Raw genomic sequence first — 23,878 nt, 5'->3', positions numbered from 1 at the left:
ATTGCTTTCAGTTTAAGATCTGAATGTAAGAAAAAATTGAGAAGTAGGGAGGTGCATTTGTTAACTTCCTTAGAACAACGTTTTGAAATGCTTGAATTTTGTTAGTGTTACGTCGTTACCAAGTTTGTACCTGTAGTGGATATATGTTAAATTTGAATTCAATAATAAATCATTGTATATATGACAAAAATAATTCTGGGCGGAGACGTTCTATTTTTTAGGTATCTATAAAACCTATACAAGGTTACCAAAATAAAAAAAAATATTTTAATAAATAAAATAATGATATTTCAATTTTAACAATGTTCGTAGTTTTTTTTTGTCCGATTGAAGAGTACTGTTGACCCACCTAAGTAAAAACTAGATCCAATTTGCCATAACCAGAAACCTCACCATTGCAAAATCAATATATTCATTCTCCACTAAGGATCTAAGAGTTAGTAGGTACCAGGTACTAAGTTCCTGCGCATGTGTCATCACTTGACACTTATCAAACTGTATGTACTAAATACTAAATGTAATCATCATATTACGACGAACGCACTCAAATACGATCCGTTATTTGCATATATAATATTGTCATAGTTATTCATCAATCACACACGTTCGATTATTTAGACTGTTCAATTTTTTTTTACATGAAATCATAACTTTATAACATTTAACTTTTATGTTTAAATATAATATTGCTGCTAGGTATACCTACCTATTTATTTCACGCTTGAAACTAATTTGATTTTAACACTAAAGTAAGACAAAATGATACCAGCAGCTCCTCCACAAAATATTCAATGTAAGTAAAAAGCACGCTTGTCTAACTGGCTTTTCATATATTATAATGATTTATTTTTTTCACGTAACTTATTTTACATTATTAATTTACAAAAATGCAATGTTTAAAACAAGATCACTGTAATAATGTATACGTACACCTGTATTTGTACATTCCTGTATGAGGTACCTATAAGTTTTTTTGTCAAGTTCAAATAACAATATATGTTAGTCCCTTCTGCGGTGTATTTCAGGTTCTACTAGAAAGCTACCTACTTACATTTTGACCGGCCTTTATATGTTGTTAAATATGTTTGTTCTTATATCATGGTTTCTTGCCAAGTTCCCAAGCCACCCTCCTTGGCCACAACCTGGGAATGTAGGTTTAATTCCTATGCCTGTTTCATATTTTCATTAAAAATGATGCAACTGTCTTACTTATATGATTGTTTTTTTAAAATATCATTAAAAAATAGGAAATAGGAAGAAATGTGAGTACATCGTATCAAATATATGAACAATGAACATAATAATATGGTATTATAGTAATATAGTCATAAGTCATAATTCATAAGCAATAGAGTCATAGACCATACTAAATACAATTTTTTATTAATTATGTATATATATAATATATTATAATATAATAGTAACCGACTTCAAACCAAATTATAATAATTATTGCTAAAACTAGTTCATAGTTATCCATAATCATGTTTAGATCAAAAGAAATATTGTTATAACAATATTATATAGTTGGATTCATTTTTCTTTGTGATTGTATAGGGGTTCAATCGCCTGCACTTACAGCACCGCTAGGCCCAAGTAGTGCCCAAATTATATGCACTTCATGTGGTCAGACAATATTTACCAGTACTTCTAGAAAAGCAAAATCTTCTGCTTGGTGGGGTTGTATACTATTGTGTATTTATGGGTGAGCATTGAACCGAAATTTAAATTTTTTTATGAAACCAATTGACAATAATTGTTATAATTATTATAAGTTGATGAAATTATTATTATTATTAAGTTTGTTAACTATTTCTACAGAATTGAAATTTTTTTATTTAAGGAGATTCGATACCGTGATTTTCTGTTTTTGTCTAGCATATGCGCGACATAGAATTTTAGACGTGATTTTTGCCAAACATTCCAATTTATTGATCTATTGAAGCGATAAGAATTCTGAAAACAGATTTGAATTTTTCGTCAAGTTTTCTTGAATTCGACTTTCCCACATGTTTGATATTATTCCCCAAATTCCTATAAATGTCATATTAAAAAAGAATATTTAAAATTGTCGTATTTTAATTTTTGGAGAAGTTAAAATCAAAAAATCAAAAATGTGGAAAAGTCGATTTCAAGTAGACTTGACGACAAATTCAAATCTATTTTTAGAATTCTTATCGCTTCATTAGATCAATTGGTGTGTTTGGCAAAGAACCGGTCTAAAATCCTATGTCGCGTGTGTGTTAGACAAAAACAGAAAATCACTGTATCTACTATCTAATGATCGGATATCGATTAATTGTACAGGTACCTATTACCAATGTAAAATGACATATATTTTTAGATGTTGTTTTGGATGCTGTCTAATTCCTTGCTGCTTGGACTCGTGCAATGTTGTCAACCACAAGTGCCCAAATTGTAACTCTTATTTGGGACAGTACAGACCATAAACTATACACGATATACCTAATAATAAATAGTAATGTAGTGTAAAGGTACGTTTTCCCTGCGGCGTCTAACAGTGGATCAGCACGGCGGATGACTAATGTCCGGACCGGTATAGTATATTGACGCTAGACGCCGCAGGGAAACCGCACACAGGTTATAGAAATTAGAAGCAGTTAAACATAAAAAGATATTCATTTTAACGTCGAGACGCCGTGTCATGACGGACGCGGGTCGGTGTTGCGAACCACCGCTGCAGGGGGACCGTATAGAGGGAGTACTGTGGTGATGGCTCACCCGCAGCTTTATTGACATGTCAGTAAGTTGTCACCGTACAATAACAACGTCAGATAAGGTTATCGATGAGCTGGGAATCCAAAAAAATTAGAAAACTGGATTTTGTATAATGACTATATTTTTTGTTTATCGTATTAAACATGGGATTGGCACTAGTATGAATTTATAATAAATGCTATTAAGTAGGTATTAGGTACTACACAGTTTGTGTTAATTCTCATTTCGCCTTGATCCACACTTACTTCAATAGGTAACAAGTTAGGGGATTTCAAAAATGTATATTATATATGTATTTATGGGTGTATTATTATATATTTCATCCCCCCTGGCAAAATTCCTAAATACGCCACTGTAATAAGCACCTCCAAGTTAAAAACTGAAATTGCGCCTATGGCTATAGTTTACTTATATTATTTAAATATTAAATTTGACCGATGAAAATTATCTTGTAAGCACTAGGGCACTAGGGCACTAGGCAATCAATTTAAAGTTAATAGTTAAACTAAAATTTTATATTTTTGAAAAAGAATAATTACCTAATTAATAATTTTTGTATGGTATTGACATTTTAAATTTTAAATAAATATAGTGACTGAAATATCAAAAAAAAGTTAATTATGTAAATGTATTTGTATTCTACCTTAATGTACTGTATTTTTATTTAGTTTACTTACTTATTATTTAAAAAATAAATTTGAATAATGAAAGTTTTATTGTTGGTACCTAATATAGTATATATTTTATAATATTTAAAAATGTTCATATATCATTAATGAAAATTATACTGACATATTACGTTTTATAAAAAGAATTGAAATTTTAAAAAGCAGGTAAGTGGATGTCGCTCTGCTGTACAGTAGGTTACATTAGGTACAAGTAGATCAATGTATATTGGATTGTATTAAACTTGAATTCAATGATATAATAATATCATTGTATAAGAAAAACGGTTCTGAGCGGAGACGGTTTGTCAGTCTGGATATTTTATATTGTTATTGTTATAGCCTGCGTAAGTTGAATTAATATTAATATAATATTATTATTTTTTATTCGTTTCTATGGTGATAAACAAAGCATTAGAAATTAAAATCCCGTTTTTAGCGATTTTTCGTAATTTGTCGGTGGTTTTTCACGTGGCATTAAATAACTATTGAAAAAATCGAAAAATGACCTATTTAAAGTACCATCTTGATCCAATTTGCTAAAAGATAAGATACTATATGTTGAAATCGAAGCACTCCTTCTGATAGAAATTTTTTATACAGGAAAAAAAAATAAACACCATTGTAAAACCACTAGCTTCCTCGCGGCGATTTTAATTTAGTGATTTAAAATACCGGGGGACCAAACGTTCGTGGACTGGTTTATTTGATGGGGACGAAACGGCGGAGACGTGATTCGTATACAATTAATGGTTATTTATTAATAATTTTAATATACATGATTTAATTTATATGATTCATACATTTTCTTCAAAATGGATAATATCGAGTAGCATACTACGTTTATGTTACCATCATGATTTTTTGTAATCAAATAAGCAGCATACAAACAATATTTTTATTTTTATTAATCGTTTTTTGAACAATTTTAGTTATTATAAAGTAATAAAAGTATAGATAACATTGAATCGCCGTGCAGTAAAATAATGGTTATTGATAAACAGTATATACTAATGTATCAGTATTTACTATTACTAAGTCTTTCATTATTTGTATATGTACTTAAATAGTAATTGGTACTTGTTCCTTATCTTGACTGTCTATTTCAAGGTGAGCGGTTTGTATTTGGTTAAACTGGCGTCCTAAGAGTGATTGTAATACTCCAGGCTTGTTAAATAGGTTAAATAACATATTTAAATAGGTTATACCTATTACATCCGTTCCTTTTGTTTATACAGAATAATAATACAATATACACACGTGACACGTGTGTATATTACCTAAAGACTTAAGACCGTCCCGAAGGACAAATCATGGCTTGCCAACTAGACCTTACCATAGAGCGAATTGAGTCTACGGATCGTGGACCACGGTTAATCTAGGTTAGGTACCTACATAGGTACTAAATACCATAAATAATATATACTATATATATATTATCTATGCTAAGTACTAATGGAGTCCCGGGAAATTGAAATTAAAAATATAATACTAACTGAGTCCCGTCAAACTTCTTCAAACATCTTCGTTTCGATTTTTATAGACTTATAGGACAACATTCTACAGGTATAGTTGAAAATATTTTTAGATTTTGAGCCGAGCGATAAACGTTATTGATTTTACAATGATGTGTGTTTTTTTTTTGTCATCACCTTTTGGGGCAGTAAAAATGCTTCAAATTTCTACTTCTGCATATTTTCTGGTAGGAAAATTTTTACTTAAAAACTATTTGAATTTGAAATAAATATTTTTTTTTGGCTTTTTTAAGTGTAAAGATAGAATAAATTTCAAAATATTTCAATAAATATAATAAATTATTGGGTTTGGAAGATATGGGATCGATGGTGATTTAAAAATGTTGGTGATTAATATTAAATTATCAACATTAATAATTTGTAAAAATGGTCCTAGTATTATATAAATACCAGATCCAATATTATATCTGTCTTAAACTTTTGCACAACTACTTTTAAGGAGTATTATACCCTTCGAATAAACATTTTAACAACTGTGAAACTATTCGTCCAAATTTTGAATAGGGAAAATCAAAATTTTCAAAAAATATCCACTAAATAATTTACGGTAAAAAAGGGTGTTTCTTATTTGAAAAACAGAAGTTTGTATCACAACAGGACACTCCTCGAGTGGTTTTTTTTTAATATTTAACCATTTTTGAGGTGGGGGGCGGGGGTTATAACAAATGGATGCATTACTGCGTGTATAGTGTATACATTATACGACTATACTTCTGTAAATAGGTATTATATTATGATATACTGATGTGTATCAGAAATAACGTGGATACCAATCGAAAGAAGATGACTGATTACTAGAATAATTTTAAACGTTTTATTGGTCATCGATGATGTCAATTTAGTCATTATTATAATAGAAAGGTCAAAGGTTTATTTATATAGTAGTTGTATAGAACTATATTATACACGTTCATAGCGATTAGAAAATAAATACTCGATACACATAGATGGTCTATGCACATATTATATAGACATATAGTGTAACATATAACTCCGTGGTATAATAAAAAAACGACAATTATAATCGTTATTTTAAATTGTCTGTAAAATAATAATATAAATAATTTATAATTATTGCATTGTACTTTTACGTCTGTCACGCAATATTCAATATAAAAGATAATTTGTATGTCACAATAATCGTCTTGTTTTTCCGATCTCGTACCTACAATAAATTGTAATTATGTATACCAATATATGCATAGGTTATAGGCCCAGTGTTTTTTAACCAATGCGAATTTCAATCGGTGAGTAGGTATCGCCGTATCGGATTATAATTATTCATCGTTGAATGTTGCAGATATATTATAATATATCATATACTTTTCGCATCCCTGAACACATAACGTCATAATAAATTATTAAATAGGTACCTTTACTTACTAACTTATACACGTCAAATTATCATTCGAATCGACGTGTTAAATCTGACGGTAATATAAAATAATGGACGGCGTCAACCTTGGCAACAGTCGGCGTTCGGAGATTTTAGAAACAGTCGGAATTCATTGCTCATCGTCAACAATAGCGGACACGCTCGACTTGGCAGTGCAGCAACCGTCGTCGACGGTTTGCGGGCGGCCGCTGGATCGATTGAGTGGACGATGGACATTCCAGTCGATGCCGCAGGACGTCAACTTGGTGGCGTACGGAAAACAGTTTTCCGGCGAGTGGCCGTCGTTTTGCATAGAAATGGATTGCGACGGCGTTGTGAACGCGATGCCTACATCTGAACTGACCAAGGCCGATGAGGAGGCGCGGGACCGCGGAAAATTGTTATCCGGTGCTGATGAGAAGAATCCGTCGGCCCCGAGTCGCCCAAACACGTTCGCGGAACAGTGCGTCGCTTATGTCGGACGTGTCTTTTCATGGGATTTCTATAGGACCGTGTGTCTGTTCTTTCTACCAATCGTCACATTTCGAAACCGTAGGTGATTGACGTGCATGGTGGTTCTAGACGTTTATATAATTATAAGTAATAATTACATGGTCAATGGTCACGGGACATGGCCACATGGATATAATATACTTTACTATGGGACGTACTCGGATGGTACTCCGACTCACGCAGTCAACTCTTTAGTATTTACCGTACAATATTTACCTATACTGGGCCTATACCCATCTAGTGTTTTATACTTAAATTAATCATATTATATCACCTTTTTTATCACTAAAACCTTTAAAAGACAATTATGATGTTTAGCGTTTACTCTACACTAATTTTTTTAATAAATATTTTTATTGTATGTTTGTATAGTGGCAACTACCTAATTATATTTTTCAACAATGTAATAAATTATAGTGGTTTTTTGTTATCAAATATTATAATTCCTTTGAAATTTGAATATTTAAATTAACTGGGATTATAAATAATAAATTGTATGATCTGTATTTACAAGTTCACTAGTACCTACTATTGACACATTTTGAACATGTTTGTCCCCTGAACCCAGTATTGACATCACAATACGAATTATGAAGAGGGATTTATCACAGCCAAATTCAAAAACATGACCACGCAGTGTATCAATACACCTAATATTTGGTAGAAGTTTCCATATATTATGTATTTATTTGATTAGGATAAGTTTATGTAATTATTTCATACAATTTTTTTGTTTGAATTTAAAAAAAAATTATTTAATTGATTGCAACAAGATATAATATAGTACAACTATTACAAATTACAATTGAGTATGATGTATAATGTATAATATTATACATTTATATTGAGTGCAACTCTGTATTAAAATGTGATGATTAATTAAGTATAATTCAATATGAGTATTTAAACATTTGCACGGGTGGAATCTTGAGTTCCTTCATCAGAATACATATTTTAATAGTACATAACTATTATCCTGGTTATAAATCTTATATAATACATACAATTACATATAAAATCAGTTCTGATTTATAAAACTATAAAATATAATACAAACAAAATATATTATTATTTATTCTGTGATAAATTCAAAACTACAAAACTAACTTATTGTAAATTATAGAGTAATAAATAAATAAATAAATACATAAAAAAAAACATATTTTTTTCATCCTTTTAATTTATTTTAATAAAATAATTATTCAATATTTAAAAATTACATGCAAATAAAATATTTAACTTTACATATAAAACATAAGGTTAGTTAATTAATCATAAAAATTGTTAAAACTTAAGATTGAATCAAATGCATGTTTAGTGAATCATACAAATTATCCAAATGTGTATTATCTTGAGTTAACATGAAATTTTTCATTTGACTTTCCAAAAGTTTTTGAGTTTTTTTCTTACTTGATCCCGCATTTTTAAGTTTTACATTATTATCTTCCAGTTTATCAATTATTTTACTTGATTTATCAGCAATAGTACTTGGTGTTTCATAGAAAACAGTATCACTTTTTCTTTTTTTTTTTTTTGAAACTTTTAAAAGTGTATTGTCTACTTTTGCTTCAATATTTTTTGGCAAAGATTCAAAAAATGAATCATTAGTTTTTTTTTTATTATCTTTTAAAATTAAATCAACTAAGCTAATATTGTCTTTATGTTTGGATTTTTTCTTTTTCTTCATTTTAACCTCGGATAAATTACCAACAGAATTTTTATCTTTAGAATCATGTGATTCTTCAATAGTCAAATTATGATCTTTTTTTTTCTTTTTAGATGGGGCATGATCACTTGGATTTTCTAAAGCATTTATTATAGAATCTACAAGGTTATTTTTAGTTTCTCTTGGTCTCTTTTTTTTTTTTTTTATATCATTACTCTTTACTTCATCTGCCATTGATACATTTTGGGATTTTGATTTTGTGTGCAATTTTTCTTTGATTTCATTCTGTTTGTTTGATTTTGTTGAAATATTAATTTGCATAGATTGCTCTGGTACATAAGCTTTTTTAGTTTTTTTAAGTTTTCGTTTTCTCAAAATTTTTTTTATAACATCATTTTCTTCATCGGTACTCTCATTGGATGAAGGTTGAATATTTAATTGAGATGAGTCAACTTTTTGGGAAATATTAAAATTTGGCACATTAGGTTTTGGTTCTCCGATAGAATTTTTTAAGATATTAAGAATATCTTTTTTATTTTTAGTTTTAACTATAGGTTTATCTTTTGTTATTTTGTCATTTTCAAAAAGTTTTTTTTTACTTTCAGATGCTTTTGAATTATTCTGTGAAACAGGTAAAATTTGTTTTTTATTTTTACGTTTTATAGAAGTCAACACTTTATTTATTAAAATATTTTTTTTCTCTTCATCATTTACAAATTGAATTTTTTTTTTGTCTGATGATTTTTTTGATTTCATTAAATTTAAAACAAATGTTTCATCATCAGAACTTGAGCTTGTTATATTTTCAGTGTATTTTTTTAAAAATGGGTTTGAGATGTTTTTATTTAATAACCCATCATTTTCATTTAATTTTGATACATTTAAAGATGATATTTTTCTAGAAACTTTTCCTTTTTTCCTTTTCTCATCACTAGTTTTTTTTTTAAGAGTTGTAACTTCACTACCACTACTAGAATCTTTGTCCAAAATGTGTTTAATAATGTCCATTTTATTAACAATTTTACTGGTCAATTGAGGAGGTGCAGATTTTTCATTTACTTCTTTTTTTTTTTTTTCTTTTTTAAATGTTTTTTTGTTTAATAACAAATTATTGTCATTGCTTTTGTTACAAACATCAGTTTCTAATATATTTGTTACATTTGATTTAATTAACTTTGAAGACAACTTAGATGTATTACAAAAAAGTTTGGAAGACGAATCACTCTCATCAGTACTAAAATATACGTTATTATAATCAAGTGATTGACTTTTAGGTTTTTCATTATAATGGTTTGTATTTATTTGTGTTTTTGATATATTTTGTCTAAGTTTTGAATAAATTTCATCATCAGAGCTACTAGTGTCATTTTCAATTTCTTTATTAAAATGAGTAGTACGGCTTAAATCTTTTACAAATGATTTAAGATCTTTACTACAATTACTATCTGAATCGGATATCATGGATAATGTAACATTTGAACATTTTTTAGATACTTTATTTTTAATTTGGTTTTCATTGTCATCTGTATTTTTCTTTTGGGGAGTATCTTCTTTTCTAATATTCTTAGTACTCAAATTTAATGTCAAAGAATTTTTAACTGCTGATTCATAGCAATGTTTGCGATTAATAAGTAATCCTTCATCTAAATTATGTTTATGTTGAGTATATATAGTTTTTTCTTCTTTTTCATCATTACTACATTCATTATTAGAATCAACCAAATGTTTGGTAATATTAGCATTAGATTTCATCCCATTTAAACTTATTGAGTTTAAAATTGCATCTACAATTTCATTTGATTTTCGATGCTTTTTAGTTGTTTTTGTAGATTTTTCAGATTTTCTTGAAAATGAATTATGAACTGAAATATTTTTATGTTCACTATCACTTAAACCAGAATCACCTTGGAGGTTACTATGGTGACTTATTTTATTAGGACTACCCAAATTATCTTGAGTATTGACCGAAGCAGCAAGTACTTCAAGTGGATCATTGTTATCATTATTTTTAATATTTTGTAAAATATTTAGAGATTTAAAAAATTTATCCTTAGCAAACTGATTAGGTACTTTAACAGCAGCCAATGATTTTTGTTTTTCAGTACTATTTTTAGCCAAATGTTTTTTTAATTGTTTTAGTTGCTTGTTTCTGATTAAATTGATACTATTTACAGAATGTTCAGAATTTAAAATAGGAGTAGAACTATATAATGGACTTTCAATGTGCTTAGTATTGTTAATATTGGCACGAATACGTGATGATGTTCTAGAAGATTTATTTTTATCGCACTCTTCAAAATTGGTTAATTCAACTTTAATTTTAGTTGAAAATTCAGAGTTAAATGATGACAATTCTGAAGAACTATCAGCAGTATCCTGATGTTGAATGGTCGTATTAGTTGATACAGGTGATTTTTTAGTAGTCTTATCTTCACATATTTTAGAGCTAGTTATCATATTGTTAATTTCAGCAGAAGATTCAGAATCACTTGATGAAAGTATTGAAGAACTAACTGCTGTATCTTCTTTTTGTGCATGTTTAATAGTAGTATTAATTGATAATGGTGATATTTTAATAGATTCATCGGCACAAATTTTAGACTCAGTTATTATATTGTTCTGTTCATCTGAATATTCAGAATCATTTGATGAATATGTTGAAATACTAACTGCAGTGTCTTCTTTTTGTACCTGTTTAATAGTGGTATTAATTAATAATGGTGATACTTTTGTAGATTCATCGGCACATATTTTAGACTCAGTTATCATATTGTTCTGTTCATCTGAACATTCAGAATCATTTGATGAATATGTTGAAAGACTTGCAGTACTCTTATTAAAAGATTTAGTAAAATCACTTACAATATTTTTTGAGGATGACGATTTCGTAAAAGAACTATTTTTTATATTTTTAGGATCATAACAATCATCATTCCTGCAATTTAAAACAAAATAGATAAATAATTAGAATAATTATGTTTCATTTTAATGTTACAACAAAATTAAGTTTGAAATTACTTTTTAATTATTTCGCCTGTAATATGAGGAAGTTTTTTTGTGAGATCAAAAGATAAAACTTTAACATCAATCTTATCGTCCTTTTTAATTTTAGATCCTGACCACTGGTCACACGGTTTATTTTCAGGTCGTACTATTGAAACGTTGAACAAATTGTGCACCAAACAACTGACATGGTTATCACTAGTTTGATTTACTACAGCTAAAAAAAAAAATCAACTAAATGATTAAGAATAAACACAATAATAGACTGGTAAATTCATACCATAAAATCTATCAAACTATTACTATTAAAAATTCTATATGACCACTGACCACTTAAATTAAAACTGTATAAGTATATTTTAAATGAACAATTTTTTTCAAAGATATTCTTGGTATCAAAAAAAATAAAATACCATATATTTTATTTAAAATTAAATATTTAGAATTAATATTTTATTCATCGCTATACTTAAATAGTTAAATGAATTGTTCTTAATACCTACATCAGATCAGTTCAGTGGTAGGCTAGTTAGTAGATACCAACATTTTTTTTTGGTAAGCTGCTTATGTTCTTTGGGTTGTTGACTTTTCCAGAAATAATTATAATGCAAATATGTTAGGTAGTAGAAACTAAAATTCCTAAAATAATAGCCCGGTGTATATATTTGGTTCACTCAAAAAACGGAAATCTCAGTGGGCTATTTTCAATTAATCCTATCGTCAGCTTTTTTTAGTGGTAGGTAATAACTATTTTTTCAAGTAATTAATCCGCTTTTAATAATAATCAGTTAACATTGTTAAAAATATAGTATTCAGATTTATTTGTTTTTAATGTTTTGATAAAGGCTCCATCAAAATATGTTGCCTTAGTTCTATAGTTAAAAACGCTACTCAATATTTTTCCTCAACAAGGAAAATCCATGAATCATAAATATGTTTTTGTTAATAAGAAAATATAAAAAGAAAAACCTAACGAAAAATCGGCCAGAAAAACAAAAACATGTGATCCAGCCCAAAAGCTAAAATATTTTAAAGTTAAAACTAATACTATATATAAATCTGTACATTTTTATTACGTTATTTTAATTTGATATTATTTATTATTTACTGTTATTTTATATGGTTTAAGTAATACTTTTTATAAAATTTAAACTACCAAAATATATATTCCTACCTATAATTTAACAATAAGATTTGTACTAAATAAATTGATAAAAAATGAATATACTTAAATCCAAATTCAGGAACAATGAAACCAAATTGTTATAGGATAATAAATATATTTTTTTACCCATTTTACTATATTTACCAAAACAAAATACAATTCACATCTTAAAACGAACAAAACAACAGGAGAGCAGGGGTGGATAGGCACATAGAGAAAAAGGGATTTTCCCTGTAGGTCCTCGTCTATGTTTATGTTGGGGAGCCCACTCGGGACTACACATTGTTTTTTTGCAGAATAAAATTTTCACCAAATAGGAATAGTTTGAATTTAAAACTATTCATATTTTTATATAAATTATTATTACTTACTGTTATTTTTAACAATATAATAATACCACGACAAGTCAAGAATTTGCTAACGGATCTTTAACATGGTATTTTAAATTTTTATTGTGTTACCATATTGTGTTTTTGCAATTATTTTTGTGCCGATATTTAGTATGGAATTTGTACGAACTTGTACAAATTTTTTTCGAAATTATATGAGAAATAGGGTGGGGGGCTATAGAAACATTTCTCCGCCCTCATCCCTATTTCTAAACCTACTTATTTATGTGAAACTTCTATGCCGATATTTAGAACGGAATTTGTACAAATTTTTCAAAAATCCCTTATACAACAAAAAAATTTTTCCTCATATGCCGTTTCCCCAGCCCCCAACCAAACAAAAAATAAGTTTTCGCACGAAACATTTTATTTGTAGGTAAAGGCGTTAGATTAAATATCTGATGCGAGCAAAGCAACCAAATTTTTTTTCAGTTTGGGGACGCCATTAAATATTTCCCTGTAACATAAATACTACCTATCCATCCCTGACAGGGAGAGACTAAATGTGAGAGATACTGAAATATATGCTCATATGTTTATGGCTTATATGCATAAAAAGCTTGTATCCATAATAAAAAAACAATGCATAACTATTAGAAAAAAGAGAAACTTATTTAGCTGCATGTTACTACACTAAAATTATATTTAATGATAACAATATTATTTCTAATTTAATTATTGAAAACCTTTTAAGATTTGATGAATAGCATAAAATAAAATCTTTAATACCTAGAAAACCTTTTAAGGCATGGTTAACATGTTTAAGTTTAACTTCTGTAATTTTATATAAATAAAGTAAACTTTCTAGTAACTACAAAGATGTAAGAGAATAGGTACCTACTATTACTGTATAAGAAACATATTATTTTGAATTTAAAACTGATAGGTACTAGATGGTTTACATTCAAATCAGCAAACAGGGGTTCATACTTGAATCATTTGCACCCAAATATATTAGTACCTAGGTATCATATTCAAGGTTACTACTTCAAGGTACCAACTGACTAATTCACAATTTATAATTATGTCTGAACTCTACGTTTTTAAGACTTGCCTTCTATTATAGATCCAACTGGAGGTTTGAATATATATACATCAACATTGACAACTACATTGATGCAATGTCTAATATCAGCTGGAATAAGTTCGTTTGAACTTATTTTACCAAATCCCATAATCAGTCCATTTAAACTACAAAAAATTAACACAAGTAATAATTAAAAATTAACCGCATGTAAAAATAAGATAACATACAACAATATGAACTTTCAACTTACTCAGAACAGTATGTAAACCTTAATTTGTGAAGTTCATCTCTAATAGCCTTAGAAAACGCTTTGGGATTGCTGGGCGCTGCGTAAAATCCCAATTTCAATCTGTACTTGTGGTCTTTGTGCAGGTACACATGGTGTGGTAAATTATTAGGATCCATCATTTTTAAACAATACTACGAACACATTTCAAAATCTAAAGAATATAGCTTCAAACGGACACACAACAGAAAACATTAACAAGTACCTCGGTACTAAATACTAGCTATTCGAATAATCGTATGGGCACTGGTAACCCAGAGCTATACCGATGTATGTTATCAGTAGATTTACAGAAGCGCATGTAATTACAACTAAAAATAAGGAATAACGCCTAACAGCAACATATTATATCAAAATTATGAATGGGCAACTCAATAATACTATAAGTAGAGTAGAGTATAGTAGATATTACCTATTATTATCTTAATAAATAGGAGTCGCATCGCATTACATTTCACAGTATCACCACAGAATGAATATCACATACACAATTTCACATGTTGAAAAGATAAAAAAATAATACTATTGGCGCGTGAAATGATATCATTTTATCTTATATAAACCATAAAAGAAAAAAAAAACACAACACATCCGATACTGTCTGTCTGGCTGAGCGGCATCACAGAGAAATACCAGACGGCAATAATGTAGGAAAAGATTGAAAATTGTATATCGGGTATTTCAATTTTCAAGATATATGCCATACAACATGTTCATACCTATGAGCATTTTTTATTTGTAATATTTCACACACCATATTATCTTCTTCTAATATGTATATAATATATTTAATATCAAGGTTCAACCGTGAACCGTGGTACAACCACAGAATAAAGCCGGGTTCACACTACACCGTGTCGTGTAAATAATCACACGATACCATAGCTGAATATATTCAACTTCGTAAATTAAAATTATTCATTTGTTTTTTATTTATAATTATCACTTTTCAGATCATAAATGTAACCACACGGTCAAAAGTTGAATATATTCAACTATGCGGTATCGTTTGGTAACTGTGGTAGCCGTGATTATTTTACACGACACGGTGTAGTGTGAACCGCCCATAACGTTCTGTTAAAATGTACATTTTATTGAAATCTATTGATAAATCCGTATGTTATCGTAAGCCCAGATAGCTCAGTCGGTAGAGCATTAGGCTTTTAACCTAAGGGTCCAGGGTTCGAGCCCCTGTCCGGGCGAATTTTTTTTTCAGAATTATTGTAATATAGTTTTGCTTTATTAATGTGGAATTTATTAGCTTTAAAATGGCCGATTGGCTTTCAAAAATTATTTATTAAATGTGTGTACAATAAATACAATATTAAACAGGTAAATACTACCAGAGGTAAATAATTTTGATAATAAGTATAGTCGGTACTGCTGCAGTTAAGCAGTAACATAACACATTTATATAATAATTAAAAACAATAGTTAATTATATTGGGTACCTATTTGTTTAGTATAAGAACCTACCGAGTGAGAATCGAGTTTAGTATGTGTCCTACCAAGATGATTATCCATATTATATACGGGAAACGTAACAGGTAAGATACATTTTTTTATACTATGAAATTTTTTTAATAGTTTTGACCTACTATATGGCTATAACATACCTATTATATATTGTGTATTCATAATTTTTTTTTAACTGATATTTTGTTTGACTGATTTTGACATTGTTAAATGTAATCTTGTATTATTTTATATTTGTATTACTAATTTATTAATTAAATAATTATTAAGATAATTTTATAATTTTAAATATGACTGCTTTTAAATTAATTTTTAGTCCAGTAGGTCATATTATACTAAATTAATACCCTGCAGTACGGTAGGTCACGTCACGTGGTCCGGTAGGTGGTAGGTCACATACTAAACGATTACCAATTATTGTTTGTATTCAAATGCTTGTTTGTAGCTCATAGACTCAAAAACTAAAATACAAAATACCTGTTTTCCTATGTACCTAATACCATTCATATACAAATTTATACAAATATTATACGGAACGTTTCAATGAAATTTATCAACAAAGTATGGAGTTTAACACGAAGACGTGGCAAAAGAACAATTAGCAAATATTTTGGGCGTCAAAATTGAGCCATTGGGATTATGTGTAGATAGTGAACAATTATACTTGGCTACCTCTCCGGATGGACTTATCGGAGATGATGGATTAGTGGAAATAAAATGTCCTTCTAGTGCCAAAAGTGTATCTTCAAAAGAAGCAATAGAAAACAAAATAATTAAATGTTGTGTATTGAAAAATAATGAATTACTACATTTAAAAAAAATGACAATTATTATTATCAAATTCAAGGTTCATTACTTACAAATTTTACGGAGAGATTATTGTTATTTTTGTATTAGGACGCCAAAAGGTAAATAACATTTCTAGTTTCTACAAACATCTTTTATTCATTAAATTTATTTTCTCAAATAATAGGTATTTTATTCGAAAAAAGGTGGATAAGTGGCTGACGCTCTGCTGTACAGTAGGTTACAAGTGGGTCACTGTAATGGATGGTGTTAAATTTGAATTCAATGATATAATATCATTGTATAAGAAAAACGATTCTGAGCGAAAACGGTCAGTCAGCCTATGATTTTTCCAAGTATATTAATTGATGATATTATTGTGAATAAAGTAATTTATATATAACCTATTTACGTGGAGCCTTGTTTTAAATTTTCAATCCTTAGCCATAAAAGTTAAAAATTTATAAAATTTATAAATTTTTAACCACAAAATAATTAATAAATTATAAATTTGATAAATGTTGTCAACATTTGAACTTTAAATTAAAATAAAATTGTGCATATGTATTTTTAATATTTTTCAACTGCTATTAGAACGATATATCAGATGCCTTATATTAAATTTTCACGCTTTTTTACCCAACAAATAAAAATTTATTGATATTTATAGAAAAAAAAACTAAAAAAATTGAAAACTGACAATGTCCGTAAACAGCTCAAAAAGAGTCAAAATATTTTCAATATTTTATGGTGTATAGAAAATGCTAATATAAACATTCAGTGAAATTTTCAAGTATCTACAGTCATTCGTTTTTTAATTACAAGAAAATAAGAAAATTGTTACATGAGAAATCGAGTGAATATCAAATGTTGTAAAAATATAAATTTCAGACGCTCATAAAAATTTAATTTAAGTTTCTTCTAGACATTTTTTTTTTGATAAAGGTAGACAAACTTATGAGTAATCTCATATTACAATTCAAATCTTAGATTTAAAAAGAAAAATTTTTATGAATTCTCAACTCAAAATAATTTGCTAATTTTCATGATTTTTCAGTATTTTGTCAAAATTTGAACTTTAAATGCTTATAAATAAAAACTGTGACTAAGGATTTTTAATTTTTTTCATCTGCCTTTGAAACAATAACCTAGGAGCCTTCTATTAAATTTTCAAGTTTTTTTACTCAACAGATAAAATTTTATTGATATTTATAGAAAAAAAAACTAAAAAAATTGAAAACTGACAATGACCGTAAACAGCTCAAAAAAAGTCAAAATATTTTGTAAATTTTATGGTCTATAGAAAATGCTAATATAAACATTTAGTCAAAATTTCATGTCCCTACGGTCATTTGTTTTAGAGTTACAACCAAAAACAAAAAATCGATTTTCTCGAAAACAGATTTTGCGTAAAAATTCCCGTTTTTCCTTAATTTTTCTTTTGTTTTTCACGTCGCTTGTGAAAACTACTGGGAAATTTTTACTTTTGTCCCCCCAAAGTACCAATTAGATTCACTTTCCTATCAGAAAAGTTACTATTAAAGAAAATCCAAGCACTTTTACTGTCCTAAAAGGTGATGACAGACACAAAAATAAAAAAATAAATTTAAAAAAAAAATTTAAAAAAAATAAAAAAACAAAAAAAAACACACATCATTGTAAAATCAAATCGCTTCGCTCAGAATCTAAAAGTATGCAATTGGAATAAATGATGCGGTTGTATAATCTACAGTTGAAACAAATAAATCTCAAATTATAGACTTATGTTTACAAAAGTTAAAAAAAAAAACGTAAAACGTAAATAGAACACAGGAACGTATATAGAGTACAATAATGTTAATTATTGGCATAGCCAGCAGTCGAGTTTGAATCGCGAAGTAGAGAATATCAAACAACAGCCATCTCTACATTTTTAAGTAACATTAATAATTTGGTTTATAAACCAACTATACTATAGGTATAATAAAATTTTTTTTCAGGTTTGGACAGACGACGCCGCGAGTACTACTTTTGTCGTATTTCTTCCACGACGCCGCCATCGTTTAATGAGGTCAATACAGTCTTGTAAAAAACACTTTTGAAAATGTATTCGAATAAAAAAGTATTTAAAATACTTTTAAACTATTATTATAAAAATATATTTTATGAATACTCACGAAGTATTTGAATACAAATACAAATATTTTTTTTAAGTTTGTGCTTTATAATATTATAATATATATATGTATATTGTACAATGTACATATCACTATATCAGTATAGGTACCTACCTATTATGTTACTACTTACCATAGATTTTAACAATTACTATAACGTGTCTGACTATTTAAAGATAAATAGGTACATGTTCACATATTTCATCTTGCATTCAGATATATATTTCAACTAATTGATTAAATTTTAATGAAAAAAATTAAATAAAAGTGGTATTAACTATTAATATGGAACTATTTTAAAGTTATTAGTTTTTCAGTTTTCTTAAAATATTCCAGAAACAGAAACCATATAAAATGTATAAAACGGACTTTATGGTATTTTAATACAAGTATATTTAAACTTTGTTAAAAATACTTTTAAAAAGTATTCAAAAATATATTAAAAAAATGTAACAAAACGATAATACTATTTTAAGAATTACGTAGTTCACTGTTTACCGGAAGTTCAAATACTGTTTTGCTAATGCCGAGTATCTGAATAACAGAAAACGTACATTATATACAGTATATGTAGAGCATTAACGGAGCCTTACATTATCTGCTGAGTGTAAATTTGCAAATTTACTATGTTATGCACTTGTAAGACGGAGACGATAAATTTCAGTGTGGCGTCCTCATAGAGTAATACTCTATGGGCGTCCTCTCAAAACAAGATACGCCGGAGCCCCCTTAATCTATTCTTTGATATCACGCCGTGTGTATTTAGTATTGGCATGAACTATCTTAGTTCATGATATTGGGAAGACATATTAACACTGGGGTCTGCAATGGGAGCGCTGTCGACGCCTATCGTACTGGTGGTTAGGCGGGTTCCCTCCTACGTGGAGTCCCGAGTCGGAAGATTGTATGTATTTTCCTTTAAGTGAAGTGTATGTGAATGTATTTGATAATATTAGAAGAAATTATTTAATTTATTTTATTAGATTTTAAGGCTTTGACGACTGAGGTCATTAGCCTGTAAGGTTGGTAGGGTTGGTGCAGTAGGGTTGGGACTGTTGGTACGGTCGGTTAGGAACACGTGTATGTGTGACAAGGTTTTTGCGCACAACGAACCCAGATGGTCATCCATCCGAGACCTAGTAGCAGCGGCCGTTGCTTACTCTTAATCACGTCGCGTGATTGATTTCAGCCACTGCGCCACGCCGAGTCACGATAGTAGAAATTGTACTTATCAACGTATACAGTTAGCTATAAAAGCGTATAAAGTTTCGATACCAAAATTATTTATTATAAAAAGTAAAATCCTCCATCCTCCACCTATATAAAACAGAGACCCGTGTGGGCGTGTGGTGCTCCGATTCCGACTAGGTATAATCTTTGAACTAGCGTAAGGAAAAGGCTATTGAAAAAAATCGCGTTTCCCGGATGGGCGGTCTCCCGGCGGCGGCGTAGCCGTCGCTGCGTTATCACCACTCCTTATCACATTTAATGGTTCAAACCTAAACCGGAAAGTTTTCAAACAATATTATTTTTCGACATGCAGCTCTATTATATTATATAAAAATTACACTATTATTTTACCTATGAAAAATTCAATTTTGAATTTTTTTAAATATTATTTTGTTCTAACTATTCGACTATATTGACGTTTGCACGTTCTACATAATATACATATTATATTATTATTATTTACAATTCTTGTATTGGTTTTGGTCGTTTGTGTCGTATCCGCTGGTGTAACGCGTTAGGTATTATATGATTTATTCAGCAGTTTTGGTCGCTTTTAGTGTTCGATGGCTTAAATTGGAACATATTATAATATCCGTGTAGCGTTTATACTGCAGGTCCGCGGTCATTACTTTGCATAATCGACTAACGAGTTTTTTTATTTAAAATATATATTTTAACGATTTTTTTAGTCGTTAAATCTGTAAAAATTGATTATACACTCGACAAAACGACAAAAAAAAGATATTTTTTTTGTTCACATCAAAATATGTTTATTAATTAAAACCAAAAAAAGTGAGAAAATGTATGAACAACAATTTTGAAAAAAAATAGCACATTAGCTAAAAAAAAAATATAAATATAATATTTTACACAATATTATGCGTTTATGAAAATAAATAAAAAAGAAAAAATAATATCGGAACAATTTAATAGTTTGAAATAATTTAATAAAATTTAAAGAAAAAAAAATACGACGGACAGGATAGACACAATAAACAAGGGGGGGAGAATGCGAGATGGCGATTGGTGCCGAAATGCAGTGTTGCTGGCCACTGGTCACCTCTGCACGTTCTCCGACCTGTCCCGCGGGTTGACGAGTTTCCCTGGCGCGTTTGCTCGGCCGCTTGACGACCTTGCCCAGCCGGCGAGGCCAGACCGAGACGACCATGGGAGCGACTACGGTTGACGGCAACGGACGGCGGCTAAAGCGCGATGTCGTGCGCGTCGACGGTCGACGGCGCGACGACTCGGCCGACGGACGGCGAAGACCAAGACGCGGAGCAAGTGAAGTGAGATTTTGTGCTGCGGAACCGGTGGGGACGAGCGAAACGGCCGATGTGGGATTACCACTGGGCGAAAATGCGAAAGTCAGCGGACCACAGCGCGATCCTTGACTCTCGGTAATTTTCGCCCTGGCGTTATCCCTTTGGCCGCGTCTTCGTTCCGCCGCCGCGGTGAAGTCGCGCACCGCCAGACCCTGTGAAACAGTTAAGTTTCCGCGAGTCTAGCGCCGCTGACGTCCCCGTGTTCCTAGCACGCAAATCTCCATACCACTCACCCCGTGCCAAATTCTCCGCCGCTACCGTAGTACCGAGTTGCCATCGCCGTCGTACCGAGTCGGGGCGGAATCGTTGCCCGCGCCGGTACCTCTACAATATAGCCGCCGTGTCGTCGCCGTCTTCCGTCGCCGCCGCTCCGCGTGACCGTAACTGCAGCCGGGCGCTCGCCGAGCCGCCAGAGGGTCTCGCGCGTCAACGACGACCGAGTGCGCTACGCCAGCGAAACCCGTCGCGCCGTGGGTGGTCGGAGTACGTGCGCGGGTGACTTACCGCCGCGCACCGTCCGTGCTCTTTCTCGCATCCTCCCCTCCATTCCGTCGCCGTCATCCTGTCCGTCGTCTTCAGCCCGGGGGCGAGCTGCGGACGGCTTCTCGTCGGTGCCAGCACAGACCGCGGAAAAAGCGTCTGACGCCTTTCCACCTCGTACGACGAAGTGGATCGCAGTTTCCGGGTGTGCTGCCGCCGGGTATCCAGCGACCAGCCGTCCGAACAACTCACCAAAGCTATTCCTCACAGCTATACCCCTGGCCGGCTCGATGTTCTCATCATCCAACACGTCGTCTGGTCGCTAAACGTCGTCGAGCGGACCGCCCTCGGGAGTCGGAGTGGGATCGACAGGCCCCGACTCCGAGGACGGCGCGTCCCCACACGACGACGACGCACAAATGTTCGCCTGCAAAACGGAATGGTCCTCTTCTGCTTCCGAAATTTTCGAAACACCTCGACGTTTTCGTCACACTCCTTCCCATCTGCGCCTCCAAGAATCGGATTTTGTCCATCCGACGCCGGGGTCTGATCGTCGCCACTTGCAGTATAGTGCGACCGAATCAATGGCAGACAGAAGAAAAGTACTAGACGCACGAGGTATTCGTCGCTTTCGTCAGCGTAAGTGCCTTCCATTTTGTTGACTGCGATGTCTTCTAAGGTTTGCCGCGTAGCGTGCGATGTTGTAATAGTTAGTTGCCATATTTTATTTTTCGGGTGAAGATAATTTGTACGTGCACGTTCGGATTATTGAGAATTGGTATTGAGCTAAATACAATTAATATTTCAACGCAGAGACCGATCTCCGAGAAAATCTCCCAGACGACGTGTATTACCTACTAGCCAGCTATAGTTTGTTTATCTTTTTCGTCAGCCCGCAGCATTAGAAGAATTTCGGGCGCGTTAATTTTTTTAAACACCATTATTGTTAGATATAGGTATTTATCTTTTAGATATAAAAAAATATATATATAATATATAAATTATAAATAATAATTATATATTATATTCACATGACTATGATATTGTTCATATTTTTACTGTAACCTAAAAGGTGATGACAGACACAAAAATAAAAAAATAAATAAAAAAATTTAAAAAAAAACACACATCATTGTAAAATTAATACATTTATCGCTTCGCTCAGAATCTAAAATAACGCAAACGAAGTAAATGTCATTTTGGTAGCAAGTACCGAATTGACATAGATCTATCGTTTAAAATTTTTTTCTGGTGTCTTTTAATTTTTTAACATATTATAATTAGTATTATCATGAACTAAGATAGTTATAATACACGTAGATAAAATATGTATAAATAATAAACATAGTTTATTTTGGTTATTATCATCGTAATAAATAAGTTTTGAGAATACCCGCATATTACAGCTGTTAGTAAGGCAGTGCGCGGTGGTACGCACGATTTAAAATAGCATCTAAAATCGTGGTGGTACGACAACGCGATAATGGCCCAGATAAAGGATTACACACACTAATGTTCATTCACTACTCACACAATGACAACGTTCAAATATACAGTAATATAAACTGCCTAAATATTACTCCTTAAAATATGTTATGCTCCAACCCCCTTATAGTATGGTCATAATTTGTATTAATAGGAACTAGTTTGTTATAGCCCCGCCACGGCGAGTGAAAACTTTAAAGCCCCGCCACTCAGATTTTTTAGAGCCCCGCCATCCATATAACAATAAATACATAGTATAAATATAAAATAATTCGACGAAAAATACTTACAATTACTATGAGGTACTTAATAATCAATAATCAAAAACTATTTCATAGTTAGTGTGCCAAATAGATTAGAAGTTACATTGATACATATCATTAACCGATATATATTAGAAAATAGACATGGTTCTACAATTTTTTCTGACAGCTGGAAAGTTTATGCTAATTTGCAACAACATGGATTTCAACATAATCAAGTTAATCATAGATAAAATTTCGTGGACCCTAACTCAGGAGCCCACACACAAAATGTCGAGAGAATGTGGTGCAGTGGTCCAGAGAATGGTTGGCCA

The 23,878-nt window shown here is 30.8% G+C and overlaps 3 protein-coding genes and 1 non-coding gene across 6 annotated transcripts; 3 read left to right on the top strand and 1 right to left on the bottom strand.

The window, feature by feature from the left end:
* Positions 1-527: 527 nt before the first annotated feature.
* LOC132939817 (lipopolysaccharide-induced tumor necrosis factor-alpha factor homolog) lies at positions 528-3,449 on the top strand. The gene is made up of 3 exons (XM_061007200.1): positions 528-793; positions 1,558-1,705; positions 2,345-3,449. Exons 1-3 carry the CDS (start codon positions 760-762, stop codon positions 2,448-2,450), a joined length of 288 nt encoding a protein of 95 aa, XP_060863183.1. The 5' UTR covers positions 528-759; the 3' UTR covers positions 2,451-3,449.
* A 400-nt stretch (positions 3,450-3,849) lies between these two features.
* On the top strand, positions 3,850-7,199 carry LOC132939814 (uncharacterized). The gene has a single exon (XM_061007197.1). It carries the CDS (start codon positions 6,386-6,388, stop codon positions 6,872-6,874), a length of 489 nt encoding a protein of 162 aa, XP_060863180.1. The 5' UTR covers positions 3,850-6,385; the 3' UTR covers positions 6,875-7,199.
* Positions 7,200-7,664: 465 nt separating this feature from the next.
* LOC132939810 (MATH and LRR domain-containing protein PFE0570w) lies at positions 7,665-15,103 on the bottom strand. Of its 3 annotated transcripts, none has more exons than XM_061007191.1 (5): positions 14,569-15,103; positions 14,328-14,497; positions 14,105-14,241; positions 11,512-11,713; positions 7,665-11,428 (listed from the first exon to the last, which is right to left on the bottom strand). In XM_061007191.1, exons 2-5 carry the CDS (start codon positions 14,483-14,485, stop codon positions 8,119-8,121), a joined length of 3,807 nt encoding a protein of 1,268 aa, XP_060863174.1. In that variant the 5' UTR covers positions 14,486-14,497; positions 14,569-15,103; the 3' UTR covers positions 7,665-8,118. The 3 variants fall into 3 exon arrangements, with proteins under 3 accessions (XP_060863174.1, XP_060863175.1, XP_060863173.1); XM_061007192.1 differs by having other exon boundaries at positions 14,776-15,103; XM_061007190.1 differs by having other exon boundaries at positions 7,666-11,428; positions 14,328-15,103.
* A 389-nt stretch (positions 15,104-15,492) lies between these two features.
* On the top strand, positions 15,493-15,565 carry Trnak-uuu (transfer RNA lysine (anticodon UUU)). The gene has a single exon. It is a non-coding gene; the product is annotated as a tRNA-Lys (tRNA).
* Positions 15,566-23,878: the final 8,313 nt, after the last annotated feature.

Source organism: Metopolophium dirhodum, chromosome 2 (assembly GCF_019925205.1).
Source record: "Metopolophium dirhodum isolate CAU chromosome 2, ASM1992520v1, whole genome shotgun sequence".
Classification (NCBI taxonomy): domain Eukaryota; kingdom Metazoa; phylum Arthropoda; class Insecta; order Hemiptera; family Aphididae; genus Metopolophium; species Metopolophium dirhodum.
Note: the sequence above shows the minus strand (reverse complement) of the source record. Positions and strands in the feature narration are given on the sequence as shown.

What these genes read in the sequence shown, in the direction of transcription:
- LOC132939817 (XM_061007200.1), top strand. Translation starts at nt 760, where the DNA reads ATGATACCAGCAGCTCCTCCACAAAATATTCAAT. An exon ending in TCCTCCACAAAATATTCAAT is followed by an intron (nt 794 to 1,557) that starts GTAAGTAAAAAG and finishes GTGATTGTATAG; the next exon opens with GGGTTCAATCGCCTGCACTT. An exon ending in ATACTATTGTGTATTTATGG is followed by an intron (nt 1,706 to 2,344) that starts GTGAGCATTGAA and finishes ATATATTTTTAG; the next exon opens with ATGTTGTTTTGGATGCTGTC.
- LOC132939814 (XM_061007197.1), top strand. Translation starts at nt 6,386, where the DNA reads ATGGACGGCGTCAACCTTGGCAACAGTCGGCGTTCGGAGATTTTAGAA.
- LOC132939810 (XM_061007191.1), bottom strand. Translation starts at nt 14,485, where the DNA reads ATGATGGATCCTAATAATTTACCACACCATGTGTACCTGCACAAAGAC. An exon ending in AGGTTTACATACTGTTCTGA is followed by an intron (nt 14,242 to 14,327) that starts GTAAGTTGAAAG and finishes AATTTTTTGTAG; the next exon opens with TTTAAATGGACTGATTATGG. An exon ending in ACAGGCGAAATAATTAAAAA is followed by an intron (nt 11,429 to 11,511) that starts GTAATTTCAAAC and finishes TTTAAATTGCAG; the next exon opens with GAATGATGATTGTTATGATC.